The sequence below is a fragment of the Manis javanica genome, chromosome 16 (assembly GCF_040802235.1).
Source record: "Manis javanica isolate MJ-LG chromosome 16, MJ_LKY, whole genome shotgun sequence".
Taxonomy (NCBI): domain Eukaryota; kingdom Metazoa; phylum Chordata; class Mammalia; order Pholidota; family Manidae; genus Manis; species Manis javanica.
Genome location: NC_133171.1, coordinates 26,335,681 through 26,353,033, shown reverse-complemented (window position 1 = coordinate 26,353,033; position 17,353 = coordinate 26,335,681). Strand labels below are relative to the sequence as shown.

The 17,353-nt window shown below is 39.1% G+C and overlaps 1 protein-coding gene across 1 annotated transcript in view; it reads right to left on the bottom strand.

Annotated features, from left to right (window-relative positions):
• Positions 1-346: 346 nt before the first annotated feature.
• The window catches only part of LOC140846713 (uncharacterized), a 43,795-nt gene continuing 26,788 nt past the window's right edge, over positions 347-17,353 (bottom strand). Inside the window, exons 5-6 of the mRNA XM_073224287.1 lie at positions 4,051-4,193; positions 347-3,936 (exon numbers count right to left, since the gene is read on the bottom strand). Of these exons, the coding sequence (XP_073080388.1) occupies positions 4,126-4,193 (68 nt within the window). The 3' untranslated portion in view covers positions 347-3,936; positions 4,051-4,125. The remainder of the gene's footprint in view (positions 3,937-4,050; positions 4,194-17,353) is intronic.

The following is a 17,353-nucleotide window of genomic DNA, read 5'->3' as shown; positions in this document are numbered from 1 at the left end:
ATCCTTGGGTTATTTCACAGTTTTTGCTGCTGTTATAAGTTATATTTTTAAAATTTCATTTTGTTACTGATAAATAGAAATGCAATTGAGTTTTGTATATTTTCTGCATAGTTTTTCAATGACAGAGCTTAATCAAAATAACATGCAAGAACTGCTGTTGATTAGTGAGTTGCTCTCTGCAGTTTTAAAATGAAGAGGAGAAAGGAACTATATTAAATCTAGAGAAATCTAAGTAAGAGTATTTTTATAGAAGTATATCACCACTAGGCATAAAAATACTTCCATTACAGGGACTTACTAATTTAAACACATAAGGACAAGAAGACCATGAATTCATAAATGAATATAGGATATATATATATATAGGCTTTTATTTCTGTTGAGTTTTTATGACACGAGTAGGCTAGCAAAGAACTGTCAGTTGAAGCTTAGGTTTTTTTCAAGTACAAATGAAAGTTTACATTTAAAAATAGCTTCTTCTTTTTAAAGTATTTACAGCATTTTCTTATCAAAAAACAAATATACATACAGTGTAAAAATAAGTCATCCTTATTAGTATCTGGAGAAATATAAACTTGAACATTGAACAGAGTAAGGTCTAAGTTAAAATTTACTTGCACTATATAAAATGATAATTTGAATATATATAAACACATGTACATTTAACCTTTTATATTATATATAACTGCTTAGCAATATCTTCTCAGTAACCTCTCAAGCACGTTTATTAATTCTACTTACCCATGTCACAAAACAGGCTAGCAACAATGAGAATATATTTGGAAGAATAATGCCAAATACAAAGGCTAACTATAGCATGTAAATTTGTATCTAGAGGCTTTTCATAGACAATGAAAGATTCCAGAATATTTAAATTCATTTAGTTTTGAAAGACTGACAATAATACCATTAAATAAAATTAGATATTTCAGATACATAGAACAAGATGTTTAGATCCTGACACATAATGTATTTATTTGCAGGTTTGTGAGTCGGGATTTTGTTTCTGATCAATGCTATATCCCCAGACTCTAAAACTGGCACATGGTGGGTGCTCAATAAATATTTGTTGGATAATGGAATGGCTATCAGCATCTATTTCAGTAAGCTTTGAAACAGCTACATTCACAACTGAAAGTCAAAATCAACTTACACCTGGAAGATGTGACTGTCTTCCCTTTTCGACAGAAGAACCAAAATGCTACGGGGAAAGCAATCTCTTCTCTCTGACCGCTTTGAGCTGCTTTTGCAGTTACCCAGATCATCTGCATCTCCTGGAAAAAGTAGAACTTCAAACACCCAGAATAACTATTTCTTTGAGAAGACTGTATAGTATTGCTTCAGAGGTCTTCCTCAAGCCTATAGGCAAAATCTAAACGGGTTAGTGGCCCAGACAAGCGCGAGTCGCTTGCCACGCTCCTCAGTAGTGTCTCCCACAGCCCCATGTCCAACTTCTTCAAATACTTCCTTGAAGTCACATGCTAGTCATTGTACTTGTACACTTTTTTTGTTAAGAGTCCCACGAAACAACTGTACCTATTGTCTTAGATTTTTCACTTGGCAAGGAGCTTAAATTAAAAGGTCCTCTAATAACCTAAAGCAGTAGAGTGTCTCTTAGTTTAGGTATGACCGTCAGACTTGATGTGCCAAGACAATACATGTAAGTTACTGTACTCAGATTTAATAGTCAAACCAGGGGTTAATTTTTAAACGTACTTTTCAAGTACTTGCTATATCAGAATATACCCTATTATTTAAATGTGCTCTTTGAAAAGAAGATATTTCATATTGATTAGAAAACAACAGAGACTCAAATTTCGGGTAAGTCAAATTCTAGATTAGATATTTAATAACTCTTTTGATCTAAATTAGTTCCATGGAAGAAATGAGGAGTGACGCTCTTCCGGGTAAGGCTTACCCTACGAGCGGGTCCTGTAGATTTTCTTAAAATTCTCTTCTTGTGCCCTACCTGCCGCCCCCGCCATCCTATCTTTTCTAAGGTGTGTAACTGTGTTCTGGCTTTGAATGGCAGGCCTCTGCACATGGCTCATCACCATTCTTTAAGCCCAGGGCTCCCAGCTGCATCTGATCCTTGACAAAATATCAAGTCCCAGGACACCAGAACTTTTTTTTTTTGCTTAAAGAAAAGCTAAACTCGGTATGGAAATGCTGCTCAGGTTAGTGTAGCCTTGTTCAGTTTAATGTGCAGGCATTTAGTGTTGCTTTTGTAGGCCGGCTACAGCAATGCACAAGATGTAGCCTCAGCTTTGTACAAGTTACCAGAACCTTCATGTCTTGAGTATTCGGTAATTGCTCTCCCCACCACCCACGTTAAGTCAAGGATAAGTGATCTTACAAATTATTTTCTAGTTGTTAGCATGACACAGTCAATTTACTTTTTTTCCTTTTGGAGTTGACCTCGTAAGTAAATACTGGATAGGCTTCATTACAGGACACACACAAAAATACTCCGAATCCATTTCTCTTTAGTTGATTTCCAAGGCAGAGAGAGTAAACAGCCTTCTCCCAGCTTTCTCACTGTCCACAGCTGAGAGTGTAGGATGTTTACAGTATCTGTCACTCAGTGGGGTTGGCGGTCAGCAGCACAAGCCTCAGGAAACCCAGCATCATTTCAAGATACCACAACGTGGGACAGGGGAAATCAGCAAGTGTACTCAGGAGTAAATGAGGGTTTCTGCAGGACTGGGGGTGGCAGCGGGTGGGGAGGCCACAGGCACTCCCTCCCCACCGCCTGTTCAGTTCTTGCTGTCTTCCTACTCTGTGCATCCTGGGATTTTCCTTGCACACTCACGGAGGCCTTGCATACCCAGACTGTGGCCTCACACACTCATGGATTCTGTTAATAATGGATTTTCAATATTCTACAATTTCCAAAAATGCTCTCAGAATCACCCATCCCTGAATGGCACGCCTTTCCTCTTTGCGTGTGGGAAGACGTGAAATCCAGCTTCTCACTGAGCTATACGGCTTTGTCCCGGCTCCTGCCTGCATGTACCTGAGGACAACGGCCGTGCTGTGCTTAACTACCCAAGTCAAGTTACTTGAATTATGTTACACAGTCATAAGCTCAATCAACTGAGCAGAAAGTAAATAGGATAGTTACATGCATTAAAAATGTAAGTTGCTAAGAAAATGCTGAAATTTAAAAAATCTAATACATTGGGGAGTAAATCTGTAATTAGCAGCACATATGTTAATGGAATTAGTTGATACCTAAAGTTCTTTTTCTAAGACTAATTAGTTCACTTGGTTCTTGGACATCATTTCTACATTGATCTGTGATGCATGAAACACTTGAGTGAAAAGTATGCCATCAGTACTGTGTATCACAGAACAACCTTCCAGAATAAGAGAACACCACACTGTAAACCAAAGTGGTACCTAATTTCAAACCGTTCCAGGATGTTGTTTATTCATTCATTCAACAAACATTTCTGAGTGACTCTCATATGCCAATAATGTTTTAAATTCTGAGTGAGGAGAAATGGTTTCATCCTTCCCCTTAAGAAAAACACAGCCTAGTTTCTTTTTAAATCACCATTGTTTTAAGTGTGACAGGTGCTGTGATGGGTCAGAAGACACTACTTCCCAGGCCGAGTCTTGAAGATTGAATGAAGTTAGCTAATTGAGATGGTATCACAGGGGTCTGGAAGACAGGCAGGGAACGCGATGGCACAGTCCGAAGTGCAGCAGGAAGAACAGTCCTAGAGCTGGAGGAAGAAAGGGAGTGTATGCTAAGACCTTCCAAAATCTAGAGCTGGAGTCCAAGATCCATGTCCAGGTGAGGGGGGCGGCCCCCGGAGGAGATTCTGAGAGTCCCTGTAGGCCCAGCCAAGGCACTGGGACACTGTCTCCAAACCGTGCAGGCCAGGGCAAGATGGTAAGCAAGCAAGTGGTATGACTCTGGCTGTAGGGCTGTGAGTAAGGAAAACAGGAAGAGGATATTGCAATCGTATCGAGGAGAACAGGAGAGCCCCCCACAGATGCCCATGTCACAGCACTTCTATCTTACTGCAATTATTTGCTTACCTGTCTCCATAAAATGCTTTCACTTCACTTCATTCATTAAAAAAATTTCAAACCATGTAGCCAGTTTGTTTGGTACTACAAGAGGTTCCCAGCAAACGCCTGATGAACGAATGAATGAGTGAACATATGATGCCATCTGCCACCTGGGAATTTATTAACAATTTGAAGATAATTATTCAGGTTTCAAATATTTAAATAACAAGTACTTACCAGTTCTCAAAAATTTGTCTTTAAACTCCCAAATAATTCAAGGTTAGGCAGCTTTATTTTCCCAAGGAACTCATGGCTAAGAGGAGAAATTACTGAATCACAAGCAATCATTCCTTAAACGACAGGAAAACCTTCTGGGACGTCAACTTTTCATGGAAGGAGTTTTTATTTATTTTCTTATTTTTGTGATGGATTTCAAGTGAAGAAAACCCAGGGTACAAACAGTGCAGAGGAGAAATGCATGTAAACACTTTATAAATGGGTAAGAAAGAAAGGAAATGGCCCCCACAGTTGGGTCTGACTATTGAATAATCATTTAGGACTTGACAATGTTCTGACTGGAAAGAGCCACACCCTAACTAAATACACTCATTAAAATAATTTTAGTTACATAAAATGATTTTAACCACTCAAAGGCAAGTCTTAGAAGGTCCTGTGGTAACCTGGAATCTGCTCTTTGTGTTTAAGTAGGGCTTCTGATTTACTCACATAAAACCAATCTCCGGTAAGCTAAGAGTCTGGTCACTTTGAGTACTAAACGAAAAGATATTTATTTCAAGGGTATATTACCTCTAACCACATTCGGCACATTTTGCATTCTGAAAGGTCTTTGAATCTATCACTTGATTTAAAAAAAATCTGCAGTTGTACACTTCGCCTTTCAGGATACACAATAGTTTTCCTTCAAAGTTCATTTTTTTAGTTAAAATGTAGCAGCTTTGCAGTTGCCACGAATGACCCCCCTGGACATGTAACACCCTTACTATGGTGGAAGCTCAGGAATATTCAGCTGTTCAGAAAATCACAATGAAAATGTGACAACACAAACTCTATTAAACCTCCTTCGTTTATAGTAACTTCAGAGATTCCTACTCTACTTTGTATGTACCCGAGACCCTAAAAGAAAACGGCATGGATGGAATGCCTCACTGCATCATAGACAATATATGGATGACCAACAGTCATGTGCTTTAAAAATATGTCAGTGCAGAATATGTTCACAAAATTCATGGCAAATTATCTAACTAAAACATTCCATGGTTTAATTTTCAAATCATTTGCTCTGAGAAAGTCTACTCCCTCTTTAATGAATCTCATGTTTGTCCTTGGGAAATAGCTCTCTCCCTGTACTTACACACTGTGCCTGAAGTGGTTCTATCTCAAGTCTGTCTCAAGTTTTCACTGCAGCTCGATCATACTGTTCAAGTGCTGGTAAATTCCACAGTGGGAGGGAACAGCCTCACGTCAGTGTCATCTTTATGTAGGATGCTGTGAGAAGGCTCAGAGGGTTAGGAGTCTTGGTAAGTGTGATGAAGCTATTCACTTACTGCTTTTCTTAAAAGTTCTTTGGGCTTTTGATTCCTCTAATTTTATTTTGTTTGTTTACACTTACTATTTCACTTAAGTTACTGTGCCCAGAAGAAAAAAAAAATAACATGAATTAATATTTTTTACTGCCTATCAATATAATTATTTTCCTTTTAAAGGTGGTTTTTTGAAAAACATTGTGGGAACTTAAGTTTTAAATGAATATATATACATATGGGCTTTCAATTGAAAGAGGTAGAAAAACTGAATTCAAACAACAATTTTTAAAAGGCAGTTTCTAGAGTCCTCTTGCCATACATTCCGTAATGAAGATTACAAACTACAGATCATTCTGACAATTTCAGACACAATACTTATGGGTCCTGGGCTTAAAAGGCTGCTACCTCTGACTCCAGCCATGGTGCTGAGGGTGTTGCCCTGCGACAGAAGCAAAGGTATTCGGGCAGTGTCCCCACCCTGGAACAATCACTAGAAGAATAAAATGGTGGTCCTGCTGAGATTTTAGTTACATCTTGAATATTTACTACAGATACCTGAAATAACTCTAGAAACATTGGCCATTTCTATAGAGCATCGAATTGCTGTAACACTACTTAGTGGCACAAATCCATATTTTGATGAGGCTAGGCTCTCCACTGAAGAGGTTTTTACCAGTATAAAGCTGCTTTGGCCAAATGCTACCTTTTATGTGTCAAACACACAACCCATCTCTGTCTCTAATACAAATTGTATGTGTGTGTTCGGGGCAGGGGTGGTTCTGGAAAGCCTTATGCCAAACTGACAGTAATGGTGACCTCTGGGCAAGGAGGAGGGGTCTAGCAATGGGTGCCAAAGAAGATCCCAGCCTTATTGGCAATAACTTAATTTTTAAGAAAGAGAACATACCCATGCTATACATATATACAGATTAAATTTTTAAATTTAAATTAAATTCTAAATTAGAAACAGGGCTCTATTAGAATTCTGTCTTCTTTAGAGATTTAACCCAATCATCTAACCCTGACCATGGGTACACTCCAGAACCCTCTGAGCCTCAGCTCTTCCACCAGTGGAAGATAAAATACCACAGTGCGTACCTCATGGGGCACGCCAGGTGCGTTCTCAATAAACGCACATCTGCAGGAGAACTTCGTAACATGTTATGAGTCTTAGTATTTCCAGTGTTGGCAGGTAACAACGCCTTCATTCTTTCTGCCTTAGTTTCCTCCTGCACAAGGGCACAAATCTGCGCAAGCCTGAGGAGGAAATGTAGGGACACTGGCTGCTCCTGCCACTTGGGCTTCTGCCCAAGCAGCCCTGGCCCAGAAGGGAATGCGGGGTGGGAAGGAAGAGGCCTCTCAAGGAGCCTTCTTGCTGGGAAAATAACCACTAACCAAAGGCTCTATGATTACTTAAAAAAGTTGTAGACAGATAAATCAGAAAACGTGAAAACACAGTACCACCAGGTGTCACTGTAAACTAGGACACTGCGGGCTGTTCTCTGTTCAGTTGGAAACTTACAGGCAACCCAGAACTTTTACAAGGCTTTCCATGTCAGTAATTTAGGTTGTCATAGTTACTAAACTACAGTTACTAAATTCTAAACAAGCAGATCAACACAAGCCTTAATTTAAAAAATTATAATTGGCGACAATGAATGTGAAATGATTTAAAATTCAGTAAATAGATCTTTGAAGGTCAAGGATTTCATATTTTCAGCTTTGCCTTTGGAAGGCCAGCCCTGGAGCTCATGCGGACGGTAATGGGTCATCATTGAGACAGGTCTGACGAAGGAGCGAGTGAGTGCGTCTAGCTGACTGCCCACCACTTTTCTTGTTCTATTCCATACTGGGAATACTTATGAAAGTAATAAAAAGTTAGAAATTTCCATAACGAATTAAATTATAATGAATTATGACATTTATTTTAAAGACATAATTTATTTTAAAAACCACCCTGGAATTTTAACATCATTTTTATATTTTTCATATCTTAATTTCTTGATGACATATGATTGCTTAGAGAAAAACTTATCACACTGTATACTGGGTTTTAAAACCTAGGATGTAACATATATGCCAAAAATAGCACAAAGGGTGGAGGGGAGGTGAATGGAACTATAGAGCTATAATATAAATATCTGACAAATACATACATCTTATATGTGTTGATATGTATCTTACAAATATATATATCTTACAGAGTTCATTCAACAATAATTTTAAGTTGTGATAAATTAAAGCAGCATATTATAATCCCTATCTGTAGTAACCATTAGAAGAATAATGAAAAAATAGAGCCATAAAAAGCCAACAGATTTAAAATGATACACTAGAAAACATTTAACACAGAAGAAAGCAGTGAAGGAACAAGAAATAAGTGAGACAAATAGAAAACAAACAGCAAAGAGGCAGCCCTGAATTCAAGCACATCATTAGTTGCATTAAGTGTAAATGGGCTAAACACTCTCATCAAAAGGCACACATTGTTGGGCAAAGCCATACAAAAAAGGTAGACTCAGCTATATACTATGCATAGGATGCACTTTAAATGTAAAAACACAAGCAGGTTGAAAGTAAACGGTTAGAAAAGACACACAGTATGCAAAAGTAAGCTTCAGCGGCTACATTAGGAACAGATTAGGCAGAATCTTAAGAAGTATTACTGAAGTTAAAGACATTTCCTAATGATAAAAGAGTCTATACAGCATATACATATATAACAATTATAAATATATACATCCAATAATAGAACTAAAAAATCCATGAGGCAAAAGAAAAAAAAACACTATCAGACTTCAAAGGAGAAATAGACAATTACAATTATAGTCACACTGATGACTTAAGTGTTTCTTTCAGTAATAGAATAAATAGACAAAAAATTAGTAATGACAGAGTTGCACAACACTATGAATCAAACTAGTTTAATTGATATTTATAGAGCACGGCTCCAAACAACAGTACATTCTTTTTATGTATACACAGAATATTAATCAAAACAGACTATGTGTTGAACCATACAAGTGTCAATATAGTTCAAAGGACTGCATTTATACAGAACATGTTCTTGGACCACAAAGAAATTTTACTCAAAATCAGTAACAAAACGGTATCTACAAAATTCCCAAATATTTGGATATTAAACAGTATGTACATAAATGATCCACGAGTCATAAAAGAAATTATAAGGGATATAAGAAAGTATTTAAAACTGAATAAAAATGAAAATGTCATCAAAATTTGTGGGATATAGTTGAGATACGCTTATAGAGAAATGTACAGCTTTAAAAGCTTATATTAGAAAAGAAAAATGTCATTTATTTTAACTAGGCTTCCAAATTTAGTAACTCCAATTCTCTTTTTATTCTGCTTGATGTTGAAGGAGTTATTGCCAGTTTTTAATATCTGAAAAATAATAGTTATGGTGGTATATATTTCTTATTACCCTTGTGGATAACAGAGGGAGATAGGAAGCAAAGAAGTAATTACTAAGTGCCCACAGGGCAGCAAATGGTGTACCTACATGCAATAGCTTTTTTTTTTTCTCCTTCTGAAATGCAGTAAGTGAAAATGACAGTAAGTGATGGAGAAGTTCACACTTGCGTGCGCCTCGGTTTACAGCTCATACTCCTACTACACAGCAGGGTACCTGCATTCTTAATTTCTGTTGAACCTGTGGTCCACCATGGCTCCTGAATTTCTTTCATGCAAGCTTTAATCTGTTCGTCTTACTTTCCATTATGGTAGCTTGTTCCTTATTAAGTGGAGTCTCCCACAACCCATTGCAGCTTATGCGAGAGCAACTGTATCTCTGACACTGTGTCGCCCTTTAGGTTATGAAGTCATCCTGGGCAACACTTGTGTTTCTACATGGAATGTGGCTGGAATGGTAGCAGTCACCCTTAACACTGAATGCTAGGAATTCCCCAGAGGGTTACTAAAAGAAAATGTATTTATTAAAATTAATTCCGTTGAGTTACCTGAATAAGTCACATGCTATAACAGTTCTGGGTTAACATGATTGATCAGACTTTAGTAATCATACTGCTTTTCATGTTCTGAGCCCTGTGCTAAATGCAATTACCATAAGGCTGTTAATAAGCCCACACAGATGAGGAAACTGTAACATGTCACATGGGAAATGTAAATATGTACACCCTAAAGACAGAAAGTAGGCCTAAGTAAAGCACACTCTGATTTTAAAAGCCTTGTATTAGTAGCTACTGGTATTAGGAAAGTAACAGAGGCTCAGGCATATCTGGGTACTTTAGAGTCCTTCCAAATTCATGGGGGCCTGTATAAAATTTTAAGTTAATTCTCTGGGATCATACAATATCTTTATCATTTCTTGTCTATCAGTGTTTCAATATGCAACAGTGGAGTCAAAAAATGCCTGCTTTCACAGCTATAAGCACATAACTCCCAAAATAAAAAAATCCAAATTTAGAGATCACTACTAATTTTTCAATTGAAAATTTCAAGTAAATGAATTTTCTGAGTTAGCATCTGCTACTAAATTAGCAACATTTAAACATATACACAGGACAGATATGCCAGCTCTGTCATACTTTTGCATAGCTAAAAAACCTGCTTTTGACTCAGTGATATTGCTTAGGGTAATTTGTCATAACAAAAGAAAGCAATGGAACTAAAAACTATAGGGGAATATTCATTGTCAAAATGAAAACAACTTAAACAGTAATCCAGTGTATCAACATAATGCAGTCATTTAAATGATTAGCATGGTACCTAACTACAAAATTTTCTAAAAAGCACAATTGCCTCCACACAAAAATGGCAGACACTGCACATTAAGAGGCAAAAATTAAAATATTTGGGTGTGAATAGTAGGATTATGAATAATTTTTCTTTGGGGACTGTTTGGCTACTATTTTCTCAATGTTTCAACAATTTTTAAGAAGATAAAGGACATGAGAGCATGTAGCCTCACAATGATGAGACAAATGATGGAATGCCTTTCGGTAGTTGGAAAAAAAAGCTGCTTGCTCGCTACGCAGTAATTGTGCTTTTAAAAGAGTAGCAAAATACAGTAAATTCTCGGGTGGCTGATTGTAGATTGTACTCAGGTGAAACCTGAATACGAGACTCTTTCCATGCAAGAAAACTCTGTGAAATGGCTTCTTTTTGGCGGCACTAAGGGTGGTATCCTCCTGCAGTTTCGCTGCTGCTTTGTGTATTAACATGACAGAATGTTTTCTTTGACAGAAAACAGAACCCAGCAGAATCAAGCAATGAAGAAAATGTGCTGAAAATTTCAAAGCACATTGGAATTAAAATATTTTGAGAGTTTGTCACAGTCCTTAATTTTATGTTTAATAGTATTGTACATATAGATTAAATTTATCACAGATCTTTTCCAATTATGTTAAAATTGAAAATAGGTTTCAGATGAAAAAATTAAACTTATGATTAGTCTTTTGAAAGTCATGGGGATGTGATGTACAACACAGGGAATACAGTCAATAATATTGTAATAAATTTGTATGGTGACATGATAATTAGACCTATCATTGTGACCATTTCATAATGCATAAAATATATCACTACCTTGTACACCTGAAACTAATATAGCATTTCAATTATAATTCAATAAAAAAAATCTTATGGTGAAAGAATGTTATCTTGTTACCTTTGGAAAATCAAATTTTGGACCCAGTCTTCTCTATCTCCTCCCCACCAAGAAAATCCTTAAAATAAAAAGAAATCCTATTATCTGAAAGTTCATCTGTACATACCCTTTCTAACTCAGAAAGCTGAGGAGTTTGCAAGGGAAGAAAGAAAAAGTTCAAGTGCTTAAAAAAGATCTGACTGGCTCCAAATCTAGTTGCTTCACCACCAGTACCCAAGTGTCTCCAGGGAAGCAAGAGACATAAGTGCGGGTGAAGGAGCATAACTCAGAAATCTGAAAGATGTGTTTCCCCGCCATCTCTCCTCTTTCTACAGCAGGGAGGAAAATAATGCAACATGAGTTAAATCATGAGGAATGAACAGTCACCTTCGAATTAGACAAAAGAAATGAAAAGTAAAATCGAATTGGCTGTTTCCTTTTCTCCAACATTTCATACTGAAGTTCATGGAAAAAAACTGGAGCAACTGATACGCAACTTGCAGATGAAGTATAATTGAAATTCTGGCCTTATTCATTCTGATAAGGAGGAGACACTCTGAGGTAAGTGGCTGCTTGTGATTAAGTTTACTGCATGGCTCTTTATGTTCATTATGCTTTCTCTATAAAGACACACCAATAAATAGTTACAAATTTTACAATAGTGGGTTGTAACCACAAATAGTTACAATAAATAGTTAACTTGTCTCTTCTTTGGGACATTTTATAGGGTCACATGACTAAACAGAGCCACAGGTCTGAGCTGAGATGCAGTCTCTGCTTACCACTAGGATGACCTTGGGAAGTGCTGGCCTTTAATCCGCTAAGCTAAGCGTTAAAACAGACAGTGATGACAGCAACTCCCTCATTAAGGCAAACCTCAAGGTTCTTAATTGTCGAAATTTAATAGGTATGTCTCTGTTCAAAAGAACTTATGGATTTACTGTGGACCAGGCATTGCTCTAGATTGTTAGGGATGCAGCAGTGGATCCCTGATCTCAGGGTGTTAAATTAAATTAACATTTAATTTGACACGTGTGACAAATGCTTCAAGGGGAAGGATAGGCTGAGTGATCAGGTGGGGACAAGGGCGATTTTAGGTGGAGGTAGGGGCCAGGCAAGGCCTTTCCTACTAGTGACATTTAGCCCGGAAACTAAATGAAGCCAGGAAGGGAGTCATCACATATCACATCACACATCTCATTTCATTTAGGCATGTTTCTAATATCTAGGTGTTACATACTTTTGTACAGGAAGTACTACCTGGAGAAACAGTGGTTTGAAAGAAGATTGGGAAGTAAAGAGACTCATAGGAAAGTATATGAAGGAAGAGTGGAGAAAACAGCAAAAGAGAGAAAAGAAAATCTCTCTTTCCTTTGGCCCACTGGCAACTTCTCACACATAGCACCTGGGTGTACATGAACACCCCGGCCTATAGGACCCCTGGAGGGCAAAAGGGAAGCTGGGCACCTAGAACGAGCCCCTGCAGGAAGTGAGCTCTCAGGAAAGAATGAATATTGCTTTTCTGCAGTCTTTTCTCATGGGGCTCCTATGTTTAGACCCAGGAATAAGCTGCAGTGGGAGAGGGGGAAAGGAAGCGAGTCACGGCACAATAGGGGTCTTGGGCGGATTATCTCATTTTTCTCCACCCACAGTCCTTTAGGATCTGTGCGTGGGGTATGATTCACCGTGAAGCCTGTATCAGTCAGCCCAGGTGTGGCACCAAAACAAAGAAGGGCTTGTAGATGGTGATTAGCAGGCGCCTCGCCTCTGGAGAGACAGTGGGAGAGATGGGTGTAGCATAAACAATTCTCTGAAAATGCTCCGAAGAACATTAGACTTAGGCAATGTACTAAAAAACTGATTCATTGTTCTTCTAGGTTTTTTTTTCCCCTGTGGCAAAAGAATCAAAAGGCTTACTTAAAGGGCAGTTCTCAGTTCAAAGACATCTGCTTCAGGTGACAGTGCCATTTTTACAGTATGTTAACCAGTGTGTGAGAAACCTGTTGCTAGTGTGCACTTGAACTGTTGGCAGGAAAGCTATTAATACATAGTTCAACCAGTTTCCCAATCTATCTAGACCTCAATGCCATATTTTATGTTACAATCTCAGGAACTCAAAAAGCTTCCACTTCTGCAGATGCTATTTCCCAGCTCTGGGCTGTTCACCAGAGCCCACCCTTCAGCCTAAGCACAGCCAGTCAATACTGGACGTTTCTGGGGAGGCAGGGATAATGTCTGACTTGTTTACAGCTGTATCCTAGAATCTTAGCACAGGGTCTGGTTCAGATTGCCTTTTTAATCAGTATTTATTAAATGAATAAAGAAACACCTGAAATCCTGTCTTAGATCCACAATAATCTTTTTTCTTTCCTGAGAAGGATGTGGGAGAGAAGGCAGGCAGGTATTTACACAATATGGGTTTTGATTTTCATTTCCTCCTTTTTTGATAGGATTATTGGATAGGCATTCAGAGAAAATGTGTTGAGCAAAGTATGTTTGACCAAGTCTCTGAAGATGTCCTTATGGAGAAATTGAGCTGGGATCCTAGTACAATCTAGAAGATTCACAACTGCTGAACAACCGCGCCCCTCAGTAACTTCGGATCAGACAGATACCAACCCCGGAGGAGAGTATCGTGAGCCAGACCTTTCGGCTTTGTCCTTGCTTGGATATTTCTTATATGACAATTTTGTTTTAATATTTATTATTATCTTTGGTTAAAGTAGAGAATAAAGGCTTTCTCAATTTGACATAAAAGTCAAGAAGTCAGTTATTTTGTTGGCTAACTGAATCAGGATCCAAAGGTCTTTGACAAATTCGTTCAATGGGCCAAATCTAGCTTAACAAATTAGTAGCATTTCTATGAAACTCCCCATGGAGCGAAGGGTGACATAACTGCAGCCCTTGCGAATGCAGCTCAGGGGCACATGTAGTACTGAGTTAAGTTCAGGTGCTGCTCCTGACAAGTACGAACAGGGACAGAGCAAGTCATGGGAAAGGAGCCCAGCTGAAAAAACACTGACGGCTGCAAATAAAGCAAGTGTGATTCAGCTGACACGAGGACAACCACCAGGCATATATCCCGGTTTTAAGGCACATTCTAGTTACAGGACAATGAGTAATCAGGAAACAATGTAAGGTACATGATTTGACAGCCTAACTATCAAGGAAATTACTCCTCAAAACTTGCCAACACCCAGAATCAAAACTGAAAACCAAAAATCAGAGGCTTGACTATACTCCATGGGCACCGCCCATTAACTGATTCACCATCACGGCCAAAGTCATCAAGAACTTGCTGTAAAGAAGGCCTACTACTCTCTTTCTTGAGGTCAAATAATAGAAATATGTCTTAGAAATGGTCTTTTCTGGTTTAGTTGTTTTAGTTTTAAATGGAATATAAATTCACTTGTCTGGAAAACTCAGTTCTGAAGATCAGCTCATTTCTGAATGGGGTCGAATACATCAGACTGTCACACATTACTGCCCGCAGCTCGAATTACTGCCAGGGCCCTAACGCCCGCCCTTCCTTGCTCAGTCACCGAAAGGCCCGTCTCCTGTTCAAGGCCAGTTCTTCTCTCTTTGAAGTCGCTGTTCCACCGACTTCTCCTCAAATTCCCTGCGCCCTCATCTTCCTCCTCCTCCCGGCTCCCTACCAGGGATGCTCCTCTACCCACCTTTAAAGGTCACATCTCGGTTCTGCCCCAGGTCCTCTCTCGTGCCTACTGGGCATCACGACCCCCAGGGCCCTCTCCGGAGCGGGCTCTGCCCTCCTCACCTCCGTATTGTGCACGTGCTCGGTACCTTCCAGTGGGTCTGCCCCGCCGACGCCCTTGTCCGAATCACTGCATGCAGCACGCTCAGCAGAGCTTCTCCCTGGGCCCCGGCTCCGCAGCTCTCGGGAGGGCTTCCAACCGAGGTTCTCTCACGCAATTGCTGGCTTCCATGTTTTTATCTTCTTTTTAATCACCAACTCCTTGAAATAAGAGGCGGATCGTTGTTTGCTGTACCTCTGTGTGGGGATGGTTCAATACATGCCTAGTGTGAACTCAGGATGAATTTCGGATGCGTGAAATGTGATGACTCAGGAGATAGGCAAATACTGTCTGGATGACCAGTTGGTGGGGCCGTCATTTGACAGGGATGCAGACCAAACAGCTAATGTCCCTGCTGAGAGGACGAGTTTATGATGTTCTGAGGATCCCATACCAAGTAAATCTTCCTGAAGTTATTTTTTTTTTTTGAAGACTGGAAATTAACAAAGTCTAAATAGACTGTACAATAAATTTAAAAGTTCACTTAAAAAAGAAGCATTATTTTGCCCTATGCCATTTTCTTAGCAGACAGTAAAACACTTTGGGTGACTGTTGTTCTGTGTTATGGCAGCATGGGTCACTGTCTAATGAAGACCTAAACCACCTTGTGTCCTAGGCCTGTAAACTTAGAGGAAAGGGGTCTACCACCGAGACGGCTTCCAACTTCCATTAACTGCTGACCCACCATCTGACCCTGCCTGACAGGTGCACCAGACCTAGAAACGTGAGCCTTCAGCAATTCCCTTGGAGACCTCAATGCGATCAGACACATAGGGGATGAGGACAAGAACATCTTTTCCTCAACTTTGTACAACTGCTATTTTTAACATAAAGCTAGTTGGATTTAGGGCTTTTTAAAATACCAAGTCTTATGGTGATTATGTGAAAGACAAAAACTTCCTAGCTTCTGGCATTGCTGGAGACATGAATAGACCTCTGGCTGTTCAGTGAAATCACAGTTTTAAAGCTTCTTGAGAGACTGTTATTTTCTCACTAATTCCCCTTAAGCAAAATATTTAAGATCAGTATGAAGTTAAGAGACTTTTTTATTCTAAGGATTACCTTTCATGAAAATGATAAAATGGAAAAAATAATTATTCCACAAAGTCCAATGAAAGGGTCAAATCCTCCCAACAAATTCACAGATACCATTACCCTTAAATACACCCCACTTATCAGTGGGGAGAAAAAGACGACTTCCTAAGATCCATTCAAATATAAAAACATTCTTTACTACATTGAATTTTTACAAAATCCTATTGTTAAATACTTCCTCTCAAACTCCTGCCAGATGGGAGGATTACTGCTGAAACAGACAAGGAGTATGTGACCTCCTTCTCCTCCCCTGATGCGCACCAGGGTCACACTCTGGCACACACACAGATCTATTTTCTAGAAAGGAAGCAGCTTTTCAGAGATGTGAAGGATCTGGAATGAGAACACTGGCCCTCATCAACCCACTTCCTCTATTGGAAGGGAGTCTCCCAAATAGTCCTCTAAAGGAAACACTGGTATGAAGTCACCCATGTTTAGTAAAGTGACAGCATCCTGATGATGTGATCGTAGCAGAAGTGAGACAAGGCGTGGCAGTTAGACCAAAAGTTCACTGGGACTTTTAATAATGCAATTTTAGATAAATATTTGCACAGATGTACACATTTATTTGTTCTGCCACAATGGGAGTCATCCAAGTGGTAGTTTTAAAATATAAACTGTGTGGAATTGCTGTAGTGATGACTAGCAAAATACAGCAATTATTTGCCGGAGCTGAAAACTATTCATCTAATAAGTAGGAAGATGTGTGGGAGCAGAAGGAGTGAAGTCCTCTAGCAGGCGAGGCCCGCTGGAATGTAATCACTCACTCTGGCAATCATATTTGTTGCATCAGCAGGCCAGCGCTCCTACTGTGCTGCACAATGCCATGGACAGTCTCCATCTTAAACACCCACCCTGTTAGCAGAGCGACTGTTTCTAGCCAAGCTGCATAATTACGATCACGGCAGCAGCCCTTGGATATATACCATTTATTCCATAGCTCTGAGCAGAAGATCTGTACAACCCAGAAAGGACTCTTGTTAGTTCAGAGATCAGTTTGGCAGAGATGCCATCAGATTATTTGAAAATGTGTTATTAAGCAGTATTTCAGAAGCAGCTCATGTGTCAGCAGATAGTTATGCTGCAGTTACAGAACATAAGACAGTCTGCAGACCACAGTCTGAACAGCTCCTTAGTGATACAAGCAGGGTCCAAGATGTGGAGAGCTCTTGCGGTGTTCTCCTGTCATTAAGCAATGTGTTCCTTCTTCAAGGATAATTTCCTCATCACTTTGTGCTGAAATTAAC